Source organism: Mauremys reevesii, linkage group 1 (genome assembly GCF_016161935.1).
Source record: "Mauremys reevesii isolate NIE-2019 linkage group 1, ASM1616193v1, whole genome shotgun sequence".
Lineage (NCBI taxonomy): Eukaryota > Metazoa > Chordata > Testudines > Geoemydidae > Mauremys > Mauremys reevesii.
Window position 1 is genome coordinate 83,559,246 of NC_052623.1, and position 16,029 is coordinate 83,575,274.

The 16,029-nt window shown below is 41.4% G+C and overlaps 1 protein-coding gene across 4 annotated transcripts in view; it reads right to left on the bottom strand.

Moving 5' to 3' along the window:
- The window catches only part of TBC1D4 (TBC1 domain family member 4), a 162,963-nt gene that overhangs the window by 11,873 nt on the left and 135,061 nt on the right, over positions 1 to 16,029 (bottom strand). For all 4 annotated transcript variants that reach the window (XM_039533518.1, XM_039533512.1, XM_039533526.1 and 1 more), the window contains 4 exons: positions 15,106 to 15,264; positions 14,090 to 14,248; positions 12,513 to 12,757; positions 240 to 399 (listed from right to left, as the gene is read on the bottom strand). In XM_039533518.1, coding sequence (XP_039389452.1) covers positions 240 to 399; positions 12,513 to 12,757; positions 14,090 to 14,248; positions 15,106 to 15,264 — 723 coding nt within the window. The remainder of the gene's footprint in view (positions 1 to 239; positions 400 to 12,512; positions 12,758 to 14,089; positions 14,249 to 15,105; positions 15,265 to 16,029) is intronic.

The following is a 16,029-nucleotide window of genomic DNA, read 5'->3' on the forward strand; positions in this document are numbered from 1 at the left end:
AGCAATTTAGTCTCTATACCATAACAATTTCCTGTTGCCTGTTTTTTCCTTCAGTTTAAAAACTTTCACTCTGACTTTATTAAAAAATAATAAAAAAAACTGTGGCTGACAACTGGAACAAGTTATCTGGCATTATCTATTAGTATATAAAACAAAGTGCAAAATATTCCCATGAATGTTTTCCCTTACATTATACAGGACATTGTGCTGCTTATGACTGTGATAAAACACTCTCTTACCAAAAACTCTGGCTACAAATCCTAATGGAAACTGAGAAGCAAACAATGTGAGAAACCAGGGTGCAGCATAAAGACTGGGGCTGATTTCATTTTCTTCAAGATGATTATAGAGGTTTCTGTGATAATCATGGAGGAGTCTTGAAAGTTGATACATCTGAATCTATAGTAGGTTTTGAGAAAGAGAGAAAAAAAAATGTTGAGCTCTTCTCCGAATTTTTCAATCACTTCACAATGCACTTCAGGTGAAATCAACCCCAGCACAGAAGGCCCAGTAAAGTGGAGCGTAAGTGCAGTATAGGCCCTGTGTGGATCCTCTACCTTTGGGTGAATTTCAGTCTCAATGAACTAAAACCAAACACTTGAAGTAAGAAGGAGCAGTTTGAGCCAGACCATTTACTATTGAAGTACCATCTAAATTCACAGATTCTAGATTTTAAAGGCCAGAAAGAACCATTATGATCTAATCTAGACCCCTGTATAACAGGGCATAGAACCTCATCCAGCAATTCTTGCATCAAATCCAATTACTCCAAATTACCCTCCAGGTCAGCCCTCTCTCACAAAAACAAACCCCAGAGAAAAACCACCCCATCCCATTATGGATAATAGCCCAGTGGTCAGGGCACTCACCTGGGATGTGGGAGAGCCAGATTCAAATCTCAGCTCTGTACGATTTAGAGCACGGACTTGAACCCAGCTCTTCCACACCTCATGTGAGTGCTCTGACTCATGGGCTATTGTCTAGAATGTGGTAGGTCTCACTCTCTCCCATTGGAGCTGTTGCATTTTGGATAAATAGTTAAATATTCTTTGTGCCAGAGTGATGGGGGAAAAAAGCGAGCGATTGACTATAGCCCAGTGGTTCAGGCACTCACCTGGGATGTGGGAGAATCAGATTCAAGTCCTTGCTCCAAAACAGGCAGAGTGGGGATTCAAATCTTGGTCTCCCAAATCCCAGGTAACCACTGGGTTACTGGATAGACTAGGATAGATGGACACATGCATGACAGACAGACCCCAAAATTCTCACCCCATCTGTCTTTTGTGTGCAGCCCAAACCAGTAACTGTGCTCAGAGAACACCTACTGGATTGGGTCCTGCATACAAAATAGGTGGGGGAACAATTAGTTTGAGAATCTTGCTGGGGCTTAGGCATGAGTAAGGGCTCTGAGCAGCTCGTTAGCTGGGGAGGCAGTACCAGAATTTAGGTGACTTTGCACATAGCTACTGGCAGAAATGTGGGTCCCACAGGGACTTAGGTGCCTACAAGGTTAAGCGGCAGCTGAACGATGGTTTTGAGAATGTCAGTGGCACCTTAATGTTGGATTTAGGTGCCTAATTACCTCTTTGAATCTAGCCCTTAGGAGCCTAAATCCAACAGGCTTTCAACAATATACAACTCACAAATCCTGATGTCACTTTTGAAAATGGGATGTAGCCTATTTAAGGTGCTTCTGAAAATGTTACTCCTTGTTCCTCCCCAAGCAAGAGATGTATTAATCTAGAACTCCTAGAATTCAATGGGCAAAGGAGAATAATAGAACAGTTAGCAGTGACCTATAAATCCATCAATAATTCTTTCTATGGGAAAAAAATATTGTTCACATCTTAGTAAAGCCTTATGCACGTAAACTATGCAAGCTTTCTAATCCTGCCCAAAACCAAATATGATTTGGTTTTAACTACATGTTCCGTTTAATTAGCTTTTGATCCTCTAGCTAAATCATCCTCTATAATCTCTTTAGCAGAGAAAACTTGTGTATTTTTGTCTAAAATAAGCTATTCACCTAGAAACCAGTTCTGGTTATTAAAAGTCATTTTTCTTTAATAGATGGAAAACAAAGCTAGAAATGATAACACTTTCCCATTAAAAAATAAACAAGAATGAGCAGAGCCGGTGCAAGGATGTTTCACACCCTAGGCAAAACTTCCATCTTGAGCCCCCCCACCTGTCGGATTGTTTTGCATAAGAGTGTGGGAAACTGACATGCAAGTCTCAAGGATGAGGCTCGTTCTTATCTGCTGGGAGGCAATATCAGGATAATAAATTAAAGGGTTGGCCAGGATGTTAAATAGCCAATGAAGTTATAGCTGTGCTTGTCTGTACCTTATTAACCAATTAGCAATTGCTTGATTGCCTGCATTAATTGTATAAATGAAATATGCTGGAGAGAAATAAATGACTTAGCTGCCAATCATACTGACTGAAGAGCTTTGTTCATGCCCGCTTGAGAGGCACCGAGACGCAACAAATGGTGACCCCGACGTGATTCGTATTGAATCATGATAGTGTCGGGAGCCTGAGCCCAGAGGCGAACGGCCAGGAGCCTGAGCCCAGAGGCGGGGAGTGCCTATCCGACGTGATTCGTATCGAATGCTGAAAGTGTCGGTGGCCTAGTCTCGGTGGCCTGTTCCAGGCAGAAGAGCCGCGGCGGGGAGTGCTGGAGAAGGGCCGGCCCCCGGGCGTCCAAAGGAGAGGCGCATCTGAGCTCAGAGGTGAGCGGCTAATATGGGAACCGCTGCATCAGCGGAAGAAAAGATTACACAGAAGCCTTTATTGCACATTATGAAGCGGCAGGAGAAAGGCTCCTCTGATATGTTATCCGCCCGCTGCGGTGGGGACACAGAAGGGGACTTTTCGTTAAACCAAATACAGTCTTTGATAAAACTGTTTGGGAGCGGCTACGCTCGAGCTTTGGGAGTCGGTGACTCAGGGCGATAAGGAAGCTTTCTTCCTGAGTCAAGTATGGAGTAAAACAAGGAAGAAAATACAGAAGCCTTTATTGCACATTATGAACCGACAGGGGGAAAGAATTTCCCCTGCTGCACTGATTTACTCATTAAGAAGAGAGGGGGAGTTGGGGAGGCTCCTCCTGACCGGCCTTCGGGCACAGGACGAGGAGGTGCTCCGCTGGAAGCGAGCCCTGGACGGGAAGACGTTGGAGTGCACGGCGCAGGTAGAGGCTCGTGCCGTGGCCCCGGAGGTCGTTTGGACCTACAAGCAAGTAAGTTGTTTTGGCAGGAGCCCGGAGAAGGCGTCCCACGCTGGCTGGTCTGAGCCTGGGACAGTGCCGGGAAAACCGTTGTGCTTCTCCGGTATGAGCAGCAACAACTGGGTGTTCTGACACAGGATTTACAGTTTAAAAGAAGCCAAGCAGGGAAAGTAAAAGAACAGCATGAGTTAATCGAAGACAGCTCATTTTTTTTTCTTTTGGCCCCGGTCAAGGACATATTGCTCACAGCTCACACTAATGAGAGCTGAAAAACCGCCCAAAAAGCTAATGAAAGCTGCAAAATCCTGCCAGGCACTAATGGAATGTGTTAGCTGTCTCCTTTCACAGGTATGGAAGAGCTGCCCAAAGATTCTAGCAGCCCTGCCATTTTTGCAACCAGGAGACTGACTGGACCCATGATTTTTATTGCAAAAGACCCCTTCACATCAGGAGAATTTTCCTACTGATGATTGGTCTAATTTTTTTTTAGTTTCATTGTGCTTTTAAACAGCAGCAAAAAAGGACAAGGTAACGTGCTGGCTAATTTCTCCCTTGTCCGCTGCAGCCCCCACGTCCTGATTATTTCCCCCGTAGAAGCTGATCCACGACGGTGGTGGAAAAGAAGAAAAAACATTCACGTTGTTGATATTGCCAAAGTCCAGAAATTTCTGACTAAAAAGACATTGAGAACTGACCCTGGTGAAGAAGCAAAGAATTATACACTGGCAGGAAGAAATTTGGGACTTCTGCTGAGAAATGTGATGTTAATTGGATTTTGGGATTTATTTTACAGGCTGCGCCCTGTGTTTTGGATATATATTTTTTTTTAGCATGTATTGCCCCCCCCCATTATGGTAGCCCTTCCTAATTGGATTGTAAATGATATGTCCTTTTTTTATTGAGGCTGAGAAAGCATTGCCGTGGGAGCTAGTATGTTTGAAGTTTTGAATGGCCAGCTGATGGCCATTCGGAGTGATTTTGAGCACCAGGATAGCCCACTGCCCTTACAGATATATTAGGAGTACCATTTGATTTGGGGTTGTAGAGATATATTTGGACACTGTTTGGTTGGAAGTGTGAGTATTTGCAGTGCCCCTCCCCAGCATGTAAACCAGTTGAGTTGGGGGGTGAGGGCTTTTACATACCGAACCCTGCCGGGTTCATGGGGAGGATGATGGTGGAATTAATTGCCCCAGCTTTTTAGAGTTTAATTTTTTGTTGTTTTTTAAGTTTGAGAAAACTCAGCCAATGGTTTGTTGAGTATTCTCAAAGGGGGGAATTGTGGATTGTTTAGGCATAAATTTAGGTAATTTGGGAGAATGGCTTTGAATTTATGTGACCCAAAATACCTTTATGTAAAGTGCTTTGGATCGGGCCCAGGCAGGCACGCGATAGATAGAGAACTTGAAGAGGAAAAAAGGATCGGGCCCAGGCGGCGGGCAACAGACTACAAGCTTGGAAAACTGGTTGATAACCTTGAGGGTGTAGTTGATAGAGAAGGTAATTAACTACAAGCAAGTAATGTTAGGCAGAGTAAAAGTTAACTCTGTGGTTGCTAAAGGGAATAAAGCTGAATTTTGTAAAAATGCTGAGAGAGAAAAGTTTTTGGTGTTTTGAAATTTTTGTAAATACATGTAGGCAAAGAAATTAGTTTGTAATTGTTTGGCTATGAATAATTTTGTTGCATTAGCTGAAGAATGTATATAGTGCTATGTAATTGTAATTGTATTAGGCTACGGGCATATAAGTGGTGATTTTTTTTTAGTGTTTAAATTTAGAAGCTAATAGTAAGAAATTTTTAAGCTGTGATTAGCTTTGAATTTTAGGAGTAAGCTAGGAAGCAATTGTATTAATGTAAATGATTTACCTGATGAAGTAATTTCCCTGTTTTGCCTGCTAGTTATATAGTGTTTTGGTATATTTTAAATGATGATTAATTGCCCAGTAGGGGTAGTTTTGTTTTGTTTTTTAGATATTGAAGAAAATTGGTGTTAGCTGTGTAGCATTTAATGTACCATGTAATTATTTATAGAGTTTAAATTTATGTTTTATGTTTTATGTTTGTTTGTGATATGTGTTTCTGGCCAGAAAGAATTGTGATGTTGTTAAAATGTTTATGTTGTTTATGTTGTGTTTTTCCTGCTAGGACCCACCCCCCCTCAGTGTCAGTTTGATCACCTGACACATGAGGGATGGATTGGTAATAGAAATTTGTCACGATTTGGTGTGCAATAGAGATTGGGGGAACCCTGCAGAATTTACACCATTTATGTGTTTGATTTTTGTGTATTTATGTTTGTTTTGTTTGATGATGTTGGTGTTGTATGTTATGAATTGCATGGTTATGGATAAGCCTTATAGATTGAGGAAGCATTATTTGGCTTTTAGTTTTGTTTAGCTTAATTGGTTATTGTTAATTTTTTATGTGTTTTTGGAATAGAGGGGAGAATTTCCCTATGCTGCCTTGGTGGAAAATTACAGCTGCGTGATTACGAGAACAGAGGGATGAGATAATGTTGTTATGAGAAAGTAGGGAACTGCCAGAGCGAGGCAAAGGCCAGGTGGCCTAACTGGATCAGATACGGTGCATGGGAAATGGGAAGACAGTAAGCCAGGTGGATTCCGGCGAAGTGGGTCCGGCCTTGGCTGATTTTGGCACAGAGTGCCATAAATACAATGGCCTTCTGCTTGCTGCCCCATGTTGCTGCAGTGGAAGCCCTTATTGGAAACCTGCTTTGTGGGTGTTTGCATATTGGCAGAACCCTCCTGGCCCCTTGGGCCACTTGCGTTACCTGGAGGAGGGATGTATAGGTAAAAATAGGGCATTGCGGAAGATATTGTTACGGTTTAGTTAGGCAGCTGGTGTTTAGATTTGCTTTTAGTTTTGTTGTGTAATAGATTGTAGTAATGTGATGCTATAAGTTGAAAATGTTTTGCTGTGCCTTCCTTTTTTTTTATTATGAGAAAAGGGGGGAAGTGTCGGATTGTTTTGCATAAGAGTGTGGGAAACTGACATGCAAGTCTCAAGGATGAGGCTCGTTCTTATCTGCTGGGAGGCAATATCAGGATAATAAATTAAAGGGTTGGCCAGGATGTTAAATAGCCAATGAAGTTATAGCTGTGCTTGTCTGTACCTTATTAACCAATTAGCAATTGCTTGATTGCCTGCATTAATTGTATAAATGAAATATGCTGGAGAGAAATAAATGACTTAGCTGCCAATCATACTGACTGAAGAGCTTTGTTCATGCCCGCTTGAGAGGCACCGAGACGCAACACCCACCCCCTGCTCCCCCGCCCTGAGGCGCCCCCCCACTGAAGCTCCCTCCCTCCGCCCTGAGGTGCCCCCTTGTGGCAGCTCCCCACCCCCCGCCCTGAGGCACCCCTCGCACCCCAGCTCACCCCTGCCCCGCCTCATCCCCGAGCACGCCGGGGCTGCTTCACTTCTCCCACCTCCCAGGCTTGCGGTGCCAATCTGCGTAGGCGCCGCAAGCCTGGGAGGCGGGAGAAGTGAAGCAGCCCCGGCATGCTCGGGGAGGAGGCGGGGCAGGGGTGAGCTGGGGTGGGGAGTTCCCCTGCATGCCGCCCCCCCCTTACTTGCTGCAGGAGCCCCTCCCCCTGCTCCCCTGCTCCAGCTCCCTCCGCCTAAATGCCGGTGGTGACCAGGGCGGACGAAGATCTGGCCGCCGGGGTCGCTGACGAAGAAAATGGCACCCCCCAAATCCCAGCACCCTAGGCGACCGCCTAGGTCGCCTAAATGGTTGCACCGGCCCTGAGAATGAGCATGAATGTTCTTCTTAAAAAAGAGAAATTTATGAATATATGTCCATCGTATTTGACTCCATCAGAGTTCAGACCACAGAAGTTGCAATGGATAAAGTAGTTTTCCCAGATAAAGTAATTCTTTATTCCTTTTCACACTCTCTGCTTCATTATAAGAGAACCAGCCTGTAGTTTAAAAATAATTTGTCTCAGACTCAAAAAGGAGAAATACTCCTCTTATTTATTAAATGGTACAAGTCCTATGACTGGGGCCTGTCCTGCCCTACCTCTACCTCCTGCCTCCTACCGCCCTCCAACTCCCGCCCCCCCCCCCCCCCCACCAAAAAAGATAGGTTAACTCCCAAAGGTATCTACCAATGGGTTGCAGATGAAGGGGTAGGGGAAAATTAACCTAAGTTTTGACCATTGTTTATTAAATGGCCATTGCCAGCTATATATCTGATCGCCAAGCCACTCAGCCAAAGGCTGGCTTCTTCTAGATCTGCCACTTTCATACTTTGCTGAAGTTACACAAAACAAAATGGAAGTTGGTTTTGTACATCTCTGAGCCTCTATCTTCTCAGTTGTGAGTCAGAATTGCAAACCTCATGCTGTCATTATTTCTGATTGCTGTGTATTTACCACCTGCTCCCAGGGTCTCCATATTCTAAAGAACACATTCACAGAGTCAGAACAGACATTGAGAAGAGATGTACAGTGTCATCAAGCATAAACTTCACACTATGGTCTGAAATTCCTCCTGCAGAAATATGGAAAAGACAACTCCCTCCTAATGTAAAATTGGCCCAGTCAAACACATGCAGTGCAGGAGGAAGCCCAATTTGAAACTCAGACTTCACAGATTGTGTGTGTGAAAAGGTTGAAAATAGGGACTAAATCTCCCTGTCTGTGGCTCACGCAATTCAAGCTTTAAGGAGAGAATCGGGTTTTGCATTCACTAGTTAGAGCAGCATTCCATGAAATAAAGCACTAAAACCCAATGCTTTCTCTTTTTGAGCCATATGCAGAGACAGTTCAAGGTTAACTAGGGCCCATATCCACCAGGATGTAGACTAGGTGGGTGAGTCAGGTAACACAGAGACAGTTAGACTACATCCTTTTCATGAGTCTCTGAGGCAAATTTGTAAGTGAAGGGTCTAACAGTGTGGCCCTCCTACTTTCAATACAGCAAATCCACTACTGGAAATAGCCATTCCAGGAAAGAACACAAATGCATGAATTGTCAGACTTGTCTGAGGGCATATAACATTGTAGTGGCTCGTTGGTCTAGGGGTATGATTCTTACTTAGGGTGTAAGAGGGCCCGGGTTCAAATCCCTGATAAGCCCTGTTTAGGGGAGGGATAGCTCAGTGGTTTAAGCATTGGTCTGCTAAACCAGGGTTGTGAGCTCAATCCTTGAGGGGGCCATTTAGGCATCTGGGGATTGGGCCTGCTTTGAGCAGGGGGTTGGACTAGATGACCTCCTGAGGTCCCTTCCAACCCTGATATTCTATGATTCTATATGACCTGCTGATTTTCATTCACCATTGAATAATAGTTCAATAATGAATTATTTCTAATGCAAGCATATGATACCAAATACATTCAAAGTCTACTTAGTGGAATTACTACACCAGATTTCAGTTTTTAAATTGTCACAAAAATTCCTGTTTTAGAAAGCTAATAGTCCAAGGTACTCAAAGACAGCTACAGGTTTAAAAAAAAAAAAAAAAAAAAAAAAAAAAAACATAATAAAAAAGATCATCAAACTTAGATTACACAGAAGGGGGCTCTTTCCTAAAGAGGGGCTGAATTTTGGATAACTAGTTGTTTAGTACGTTTTTAAACTTTGTAGCCTAAACTTTACATTTTTTCATTGAAAATGTATAATATCTATGTGAATAATACAGAAGTGTGCTGGTTATAGCTTGACGATTACACATTTTCCCACATTTCTTCTCTCTGCCATTTTTATATCAGAAAAATCCGTGAATTGATATATCATTTAGAATAGCCAGAAGAGATAATATCCTATCAGTAGCCTAACTGACCACTAGATGTCACTGCTGATCTAATTTGAGAGAAATTTTATTCTCAGCGAGTTCTGGTATAAAATGCTACAGCCAATCTGACATGGGCAGGAGTTGTGCATGTTTTCCCATACAGTACAGCTGTGATAGAGCTCATGAGTCTTAACTCACAATTCCCTTGCAAAGAACTTAAGCCTCTCAACTGAAAACTGCCAATCATACCAAATTAGGTTGAGGCTTCAAGATGCAGGCAAATGTCTGCAAAAGACTGAGATGAAACTGAACCCACGCTTGCAATGAAAGCAGAGTTCAGAGCTCCATTTTCTAAAGGTGAGAGCCAGTTACTCAATGGCCATCTAGCCTCCTTTAAAAAGGGACTAAAATGTATTCTATCCAGGTGGAAGCCAGAAATTGAGACAGTTTAGTTGAGAGAGGAGACAAATTAAAAGGAAACAGGATGGAAGAATACAAAATAAATTAATAGTACGAGAACATAGATCAGGCACTTCTGTTTACTCTGTCTCACATTACAAGAACATAGATATGTTCCATGTAATTGAAAGGCACTCGGGGAATTACATTTCTAACAGTGGTCAGCATTTATGAGGCCTATTACAGTTACTCTTTGTGGGAACCAGTATATTTGAAAAAGTTATCTTTTGATGAATAAGCTGCAGTCTCAGGCCTATAGTTCCTTTTTTAACATTAGATACAATTGTATTCCATTGAGTTGGAGATAGTTGTGTATCCACATCTCTATTCCAACTCTCAAATGATCAATCTTTGGCAGAGGTTTTTTGGGCCATAAAATTGTAAAAGGACACCACTGGCCATGAAAATTCAGGAACTTTCCTCCAAAACAATAAAAGTTCTGGAGGTTCTGGAGCTCCCAATGCATCCTGTCCAAACACATTTGTAAGTTAATGCTTTAAATGGAGATATTTCCATAGTCTGGAACAGGGCAAACCAAATTGTTGCTGAAGATCTACAAATGGTTTAAATTCATCATTGTCAGTTAGCTGCAACAAAGTGATAATTGCTCTCTCCATCAAATCTCTCCACATTAAGGTTTTGCCACTGATTTTAAGGATAGGACTGCCTCTGTATGGATGGAAGCAGAGCTTTCTAGCTAATTTTGACCAAGCTTACCCCACCACCATCACTGTGGGAGCTCTGGAGCCATCAAATCCGTAATAATTCGATCCTACAATGCCTGAAAGGGGGAGAGGGTATACCAATTCTTGTTCAACCTGAACACAAGGTGTGGTCCACATAGGGTGACCAGAGAGCAGGTGTGAAAAATCGGGATGGGGGTGGGGGGGTAATAGGACCCTATATAAGACAAAGCCCCAAATATCAGGACTGTCCCTATAAAATAGGTACATCTGGTCACCCTAGGCCCACATGGTCATATTTAACAGCCACAAAGATGCCTGGCTTAACAAAAAGGGTATGATAATTTTCCAAGTTGGGAAAACAAAATTCTCCCAGACATATTTATTTTACGGATGTCCTGGAATATTTTTGGTGATCAATATCCATAAATATTTCATAGAAAAAGATTGCCATTGAAAGTCCTAATTTGAAAAAGTGCCTTGGTGCGTGTATTTGTTAATGCATAAGATTTCTGATTTCCCCCCAAATTAATTTTATATCCTGAGAAAAGTCCAAACTTATTAATGGTGTTTAGAAGGCTAGGAATGGTAACCTTGGACTTAGATACAAATATAAGAGCATCCTTTGCAGACAGCATAGTTTTGTGCTCTGTTTGGCTTACCCTGATACCATAAATATGTTGATTTCCTTGGATGGTAATGGCTGAAGGTTCTAGAGCTAAGTCAAATGAAAGAGGAGAAAGGGGGCAGGCCTGCCTCATACATCTCTGTAATGGAAAAGGGGCGGAAATAATACTATTGGTAACTACTCTGGAAATTGGGTTACAGTATAAAAGTTTAATCCAAGCAATAAATTGGTTACCAAACCCAAACTTTGCTAACACAAGACAAAGATAGGCCCAGGCTATGTGGTCAAAGGCCTCGTAAGAAGTGATAGCTAAGGATTCTTTAGAATATCCCGAAGCAGCAATATCATCAATCAGTTGAAGCAAATTATCTGAGCTATGCCTTCATAACGAAGGAAGTTACCTGATTTATGTGTATGACATGTCAGAGACCTTTGTCCCGTCACATAGCAAGAGCTTTAGCTAAAATCTTAGCATCAGAATTGATTAAAGAAATAGGCCTGTAATTACTACATAGTCCAACATCTTTCCCAGATTGAGGAACAACTGAAATTACAGTTTCTCTTAGAGCAGACAGGAGAGTTCGCTCATTCTTGGCCTCATTGAATATTCAATAATCTAGGTGTTTAATTCAATTGGGAACCCATCTGTGCCAGAAGTCTTTCCAACCTTCATTTCTTTGATAGCCAGAGTTAGTTCTGCGATTTCTAGAAGGGCATCTAAGAGTTCCTTCTAACAGCCAGGTTTGTGGCAGAGACAATCCACTAAAAAGCTTATCTAGGGCATCTTTACGGATTCCCTCCAGGTAAATATAGTTCTGAATAAAAAACTTTTGAAATTGTTTATTAATGTCTTCCTTGTATATAAATTTACTGCTACTATTGTGATTAGCAATCTTATTTCTGTAAGCCTTTTGCTTAAATCTATATGCCAACAGCTTCCCAGCTCTCTCACCAGATTCCCAGTAGTTTTGCTTCAAACAAAGTAAAGCAAAATGTAACCTTTTGGGACAGAAGTTTGTTGATTTCATATCTTAGATTGATGAGGGATCTGGAGTTTCTCTGGGGAGGCTGCACAAGGATAGTTTACATCCAACACCTTAATTTCCTTCACAAGGGTATCAAGTCTACGTTCTCTCCATTTCTTTTGAAAGGTGGCATAAGAGATGATACAGCTACTGATGAAGGCTACGTCACTTTCCCAAAGTGAAGTAGCAGTGGGAGCACATTTTTTTTAAATTCTAAATTCTGCTGGATAGAGTTAACAAATGATGTAACAAAACAGAGAGACATTTAATCTTCACTTTTTAGTTGGGGGTGTCCTTGTTTTTACTCATTCACTGCATGAACGCAGGGGCAAGCAGACAGATAAAAATGATCATGGTTTATATGGGGTTTGGGGAGTGGTTGTTTTTGCTTTCTTTTTTTTTTTTTTTTTTTTTTTTGAGGAGAGGGCAGAAAAATGAGCAGGAAAGAACGGGGTGAAAAGAAAAGAAAAGGCACAGTTTCCAAATGAAAGAGTATCAGGGTTTATGATTGGAAGAAGTTGACAACTCTTAAGCTTCTATATCGACTTCTAAATGAGAAAATGAGAGGTTTGGCAAGGATAACTATATGTATTTTACTCACCTCTAGCACTTATCATCCCAACAAACTGCAACTTTCCAAGTATCAGAACAGGCACAGCCTCTCGAAAATCCTACAGCAGATTCAAGTTTAGTTTGTTTTAGGAGAAAGGACCAACTTACCTGTAGTGACAGCATGTCTGGCCTGTACTGTTTACGGAAGCCAAGATCATACATGAGGAATTTCAGCATTTCAAAGGCTTGCTCCTCACTCATGTGTAGAAGCAGTACTCCAGCCACAAAGCTGATACCCTGGCAATAACCCACTTCCTTGTCCAGCAAAGAATAAGCTTTCAGGAGATTAAAGAGTGACAGCTGCCCTGCTCCCAGCTGGGTAGAGAAGTAAGGATGTGTAGGGAATGTCCTGCCTGGCATAACAATAAAAGAGAGAGGTATTTAATTCTCAGTTCTCTTTTCTAGAGAGACAGAAACCCATAAAACTCCTCTCCTCTGTATTTGCAGAAGTTTCTCTTATCAAGCCTTCCCAGAACATATCCTTAGAATTAGATTTAAATTATTAAACAAATTTGGATAGTTGGTCATACTTTCTGACTAGGGCAATGTCAAAGTTGTACTGAATAAAACCATATCTTGGGTAGTTCTAGGGCACCCATTGCTGTTGTACCTAAGCACTGGATAATTGTTTGTTATACACTTTTTTTTTTTAAAACAGAAAAAAAAAATCCAGAGAGGTTCTGGAACCTATTGTTTTTTCCCCAAAGTTGTACTATAGATACTTCAGGTTAGGGCTAGGTTCAAGCTGCAGGATCCAATTCTGCAAGCCTGTGTTACAGCGACAAAGCCTGGCTCTTTAGCTCAACTGTAGACACTCATAATTTCACTCTGGATGTTTCCAGTCCAGTCCCTGGAGTCAGCCCAGATGAAGGCCATCACACTGACTCACACATGAATTTAATATTTCTAGTTCAGTAGCACCACATTTACAATCAGGCCCCATTATGCTAAATGCTATACAAACACACAGAAAGATAGTCCCTTACAATCGGAGACAAGTAACATACGAGAGAGTGGGAGAGAAAAGAGAGAAGAAGATCAGTTGCATGCGTTTGTAATTAAAAAAAAACAAAAACAAAACACAAAACACTTGAATTCATGTTCTCCAAGAATAAATTATTCTTAAGGTTACCCTGATCTCCTCTCTCCCTTTTCCCCTTCATTTTTATTTGCTTTTCTGTCATCTCCCTCCAACCATTACAGACTGTTCTATTGCTTTCTCACAAGCCTAGATAGCCCTGTCTTCTCTTCCCACAGCTCTGTTTTTCTTTTCATCCTTCAGGTGAAATCCTGCCCACAACTGAAGTCTCAGTGAATTTTACCACTGACTTCAACAGTGCCAGAATTTCATCCTTCAAGTTCGTAGTTCGTTCCTGCTCCACTCCAGTCCATTTTCTTCCCGCTCTGCAGTTAGCCTGCAAAATTGCACTCACCAAAATCCATGGGTAAGTGTCCCCCATTGCAGACATGTTGTGTATACAGCACGAACAAAAGGAGCAGGAGTGTTCAGCAAAGACAACACTGAAGGCAGCCTAGACAGAACGTATGTTCATGTACAGTAGCATCTTTCTTTCTGTACCAACATGAAACTCAACCCAAAACTTAAAACTAAAAACAACATTTTCCAGTCACCTCAGCAATAGGACACAAAGTACACGTTAGAGTATCAGCCACCACAAAAGTACCTAAATCTACAAGGATAGCATGTTGCTGAGCTGTCAGCTGCTTCAAGAGTTCTTTGTATGAGATGTCAGGAGGTTGTTGTTTACTTGGCAGTCTATGTCTTACGCGATGTTGTACAGCTAGAAATTGCCAAATTTCTCCCCGACGGCTTTTTGGTACACCTAAAATCAGAGGGGAGAGAAAACAAATGCCCCGAGCAGCTGAATATTCTGAAGGCTTTTTATCTAGATAAAACAGAAGTCACTATTCTAGATAATGTCATACAATGCATTATAGCTAAGGTTCCTAACCTGAAGGCTGAGAACCACGATAAAGACTTAATCTACCTGTAACTCACACTAAGAGTGTAGTCGTTTTGTTGCCATTGTCATGGCTAGTTGCCATAGAGGTTTATGAGTCCACTACTGACTTTAAGCACAAAGGCTAAGTCCATTAGCTTGAACAACAAAGGCTCATGATTTTAGGTCCAGATATCTCAGATTCAATTCCCAACTGGGGCATTGTATTACAAGGGATAACCCATATAGGAATTGTCAGGGTGAGTGTCCTCAGACAAATGTATAACCCACACTGATGCACTGTGGCCCCCTGTCCCCTGTCTACTCCATGTACACAGGTTTATGAGTCGGCTACAGCCTTGAGCCAAGGAACTGGGTTCTTCATCTCAGAGAGTAGAGGTTCGTGCTTTTAAATCCAAAGGCCCTGGGAGAAATCCCCACCAATGCTAACCTATCTGGGGATATCACCTTACATACAGTAGTACAACTATGTAATCATTCACTTGATCTTTCTGCAGCACTGTCTCAATATATTGTAGGCACAACAGAATCAGTATATGTTCTCATTGCAAAATAGTTAGTTGGAGTTTGAAAAAAAAAAGGCAACAGGCAATTTTTACTGATTTGGTGCTACTGGAACAAGCTTACTGAAGGTAGATTTGGTTTAAATAACCTTAAAGACTGAACAAAAAAAAGTCTCCCAAATGTCCCAGCCAAAATACATCCTACATAATAAATACCTTCTTTCAGAGTGGTATGAATATCCTCCATGTCACATCTGATTTTGGCTCTGCAGTTTAATAACTTCTTATCCCAGATATTTATGACATCTTTCTGACATGTACCAACTTCAAGGTAGTCCAATTTAGCTTTTCTTGATTGGAGTTCATCTCTACTTGCTGGAATATAGAACATGAGAGATCATATCAGAAATCAAATATCTCAATACAGCCAAGGTAATATCCAGAATCTCTCTTCTGTTACTGCATAGGACACTTTGAATCAATGGATAAATGATAGGAGACTGACTTTAAATGAACTGCTGACACATAGGACTCATATTGCTGAATAAATAACGACAAAGTTACAAACCAACATACAAGAAACAACATAAAAGAAAAGAAAAGAAAAAAAACACAGATGTGTTTCCTCCCCTTCCCACAACTGCGCCTTCTCTTAACTTTAGCAAAGCTTTGCTGAGTGAAATTAATATTCTGCAACAAAATCCTCATAATACTTAAACCAATGTTGATGGAATGAACAAAGGATCATCTTTCCGTATTTCAAAAGACATGATCCTGAATTCTGCTAATGATGGAGAGGTATTTATCAGTTGTCTTTCTGTGGCTAAATGTTGACATCTCAGCAACAAACAACTGTGCAAAGCAATTTATCAGATAATTTTTATTTTATGTGTATTGCACATTAAAATAGCTTCACTGTGAGAAATCTCAGACTTTGAATGCTCCTTCTGGAACTATAAGAGCTTTGGTAAAATCTTTTTAGGAAACTTCTCTTTTAAATGACAAAGTCGAGATCATTATCATTATAAGGTCCCACCAGCTACACTGTTCATAGTGGTCCTAATTGATCCGGGGTGGCCAACCTGTGGCTCCAGAGCCACATGTGGCTCTTCAGAAGTTAATATGAAGCTCCTTGTATAG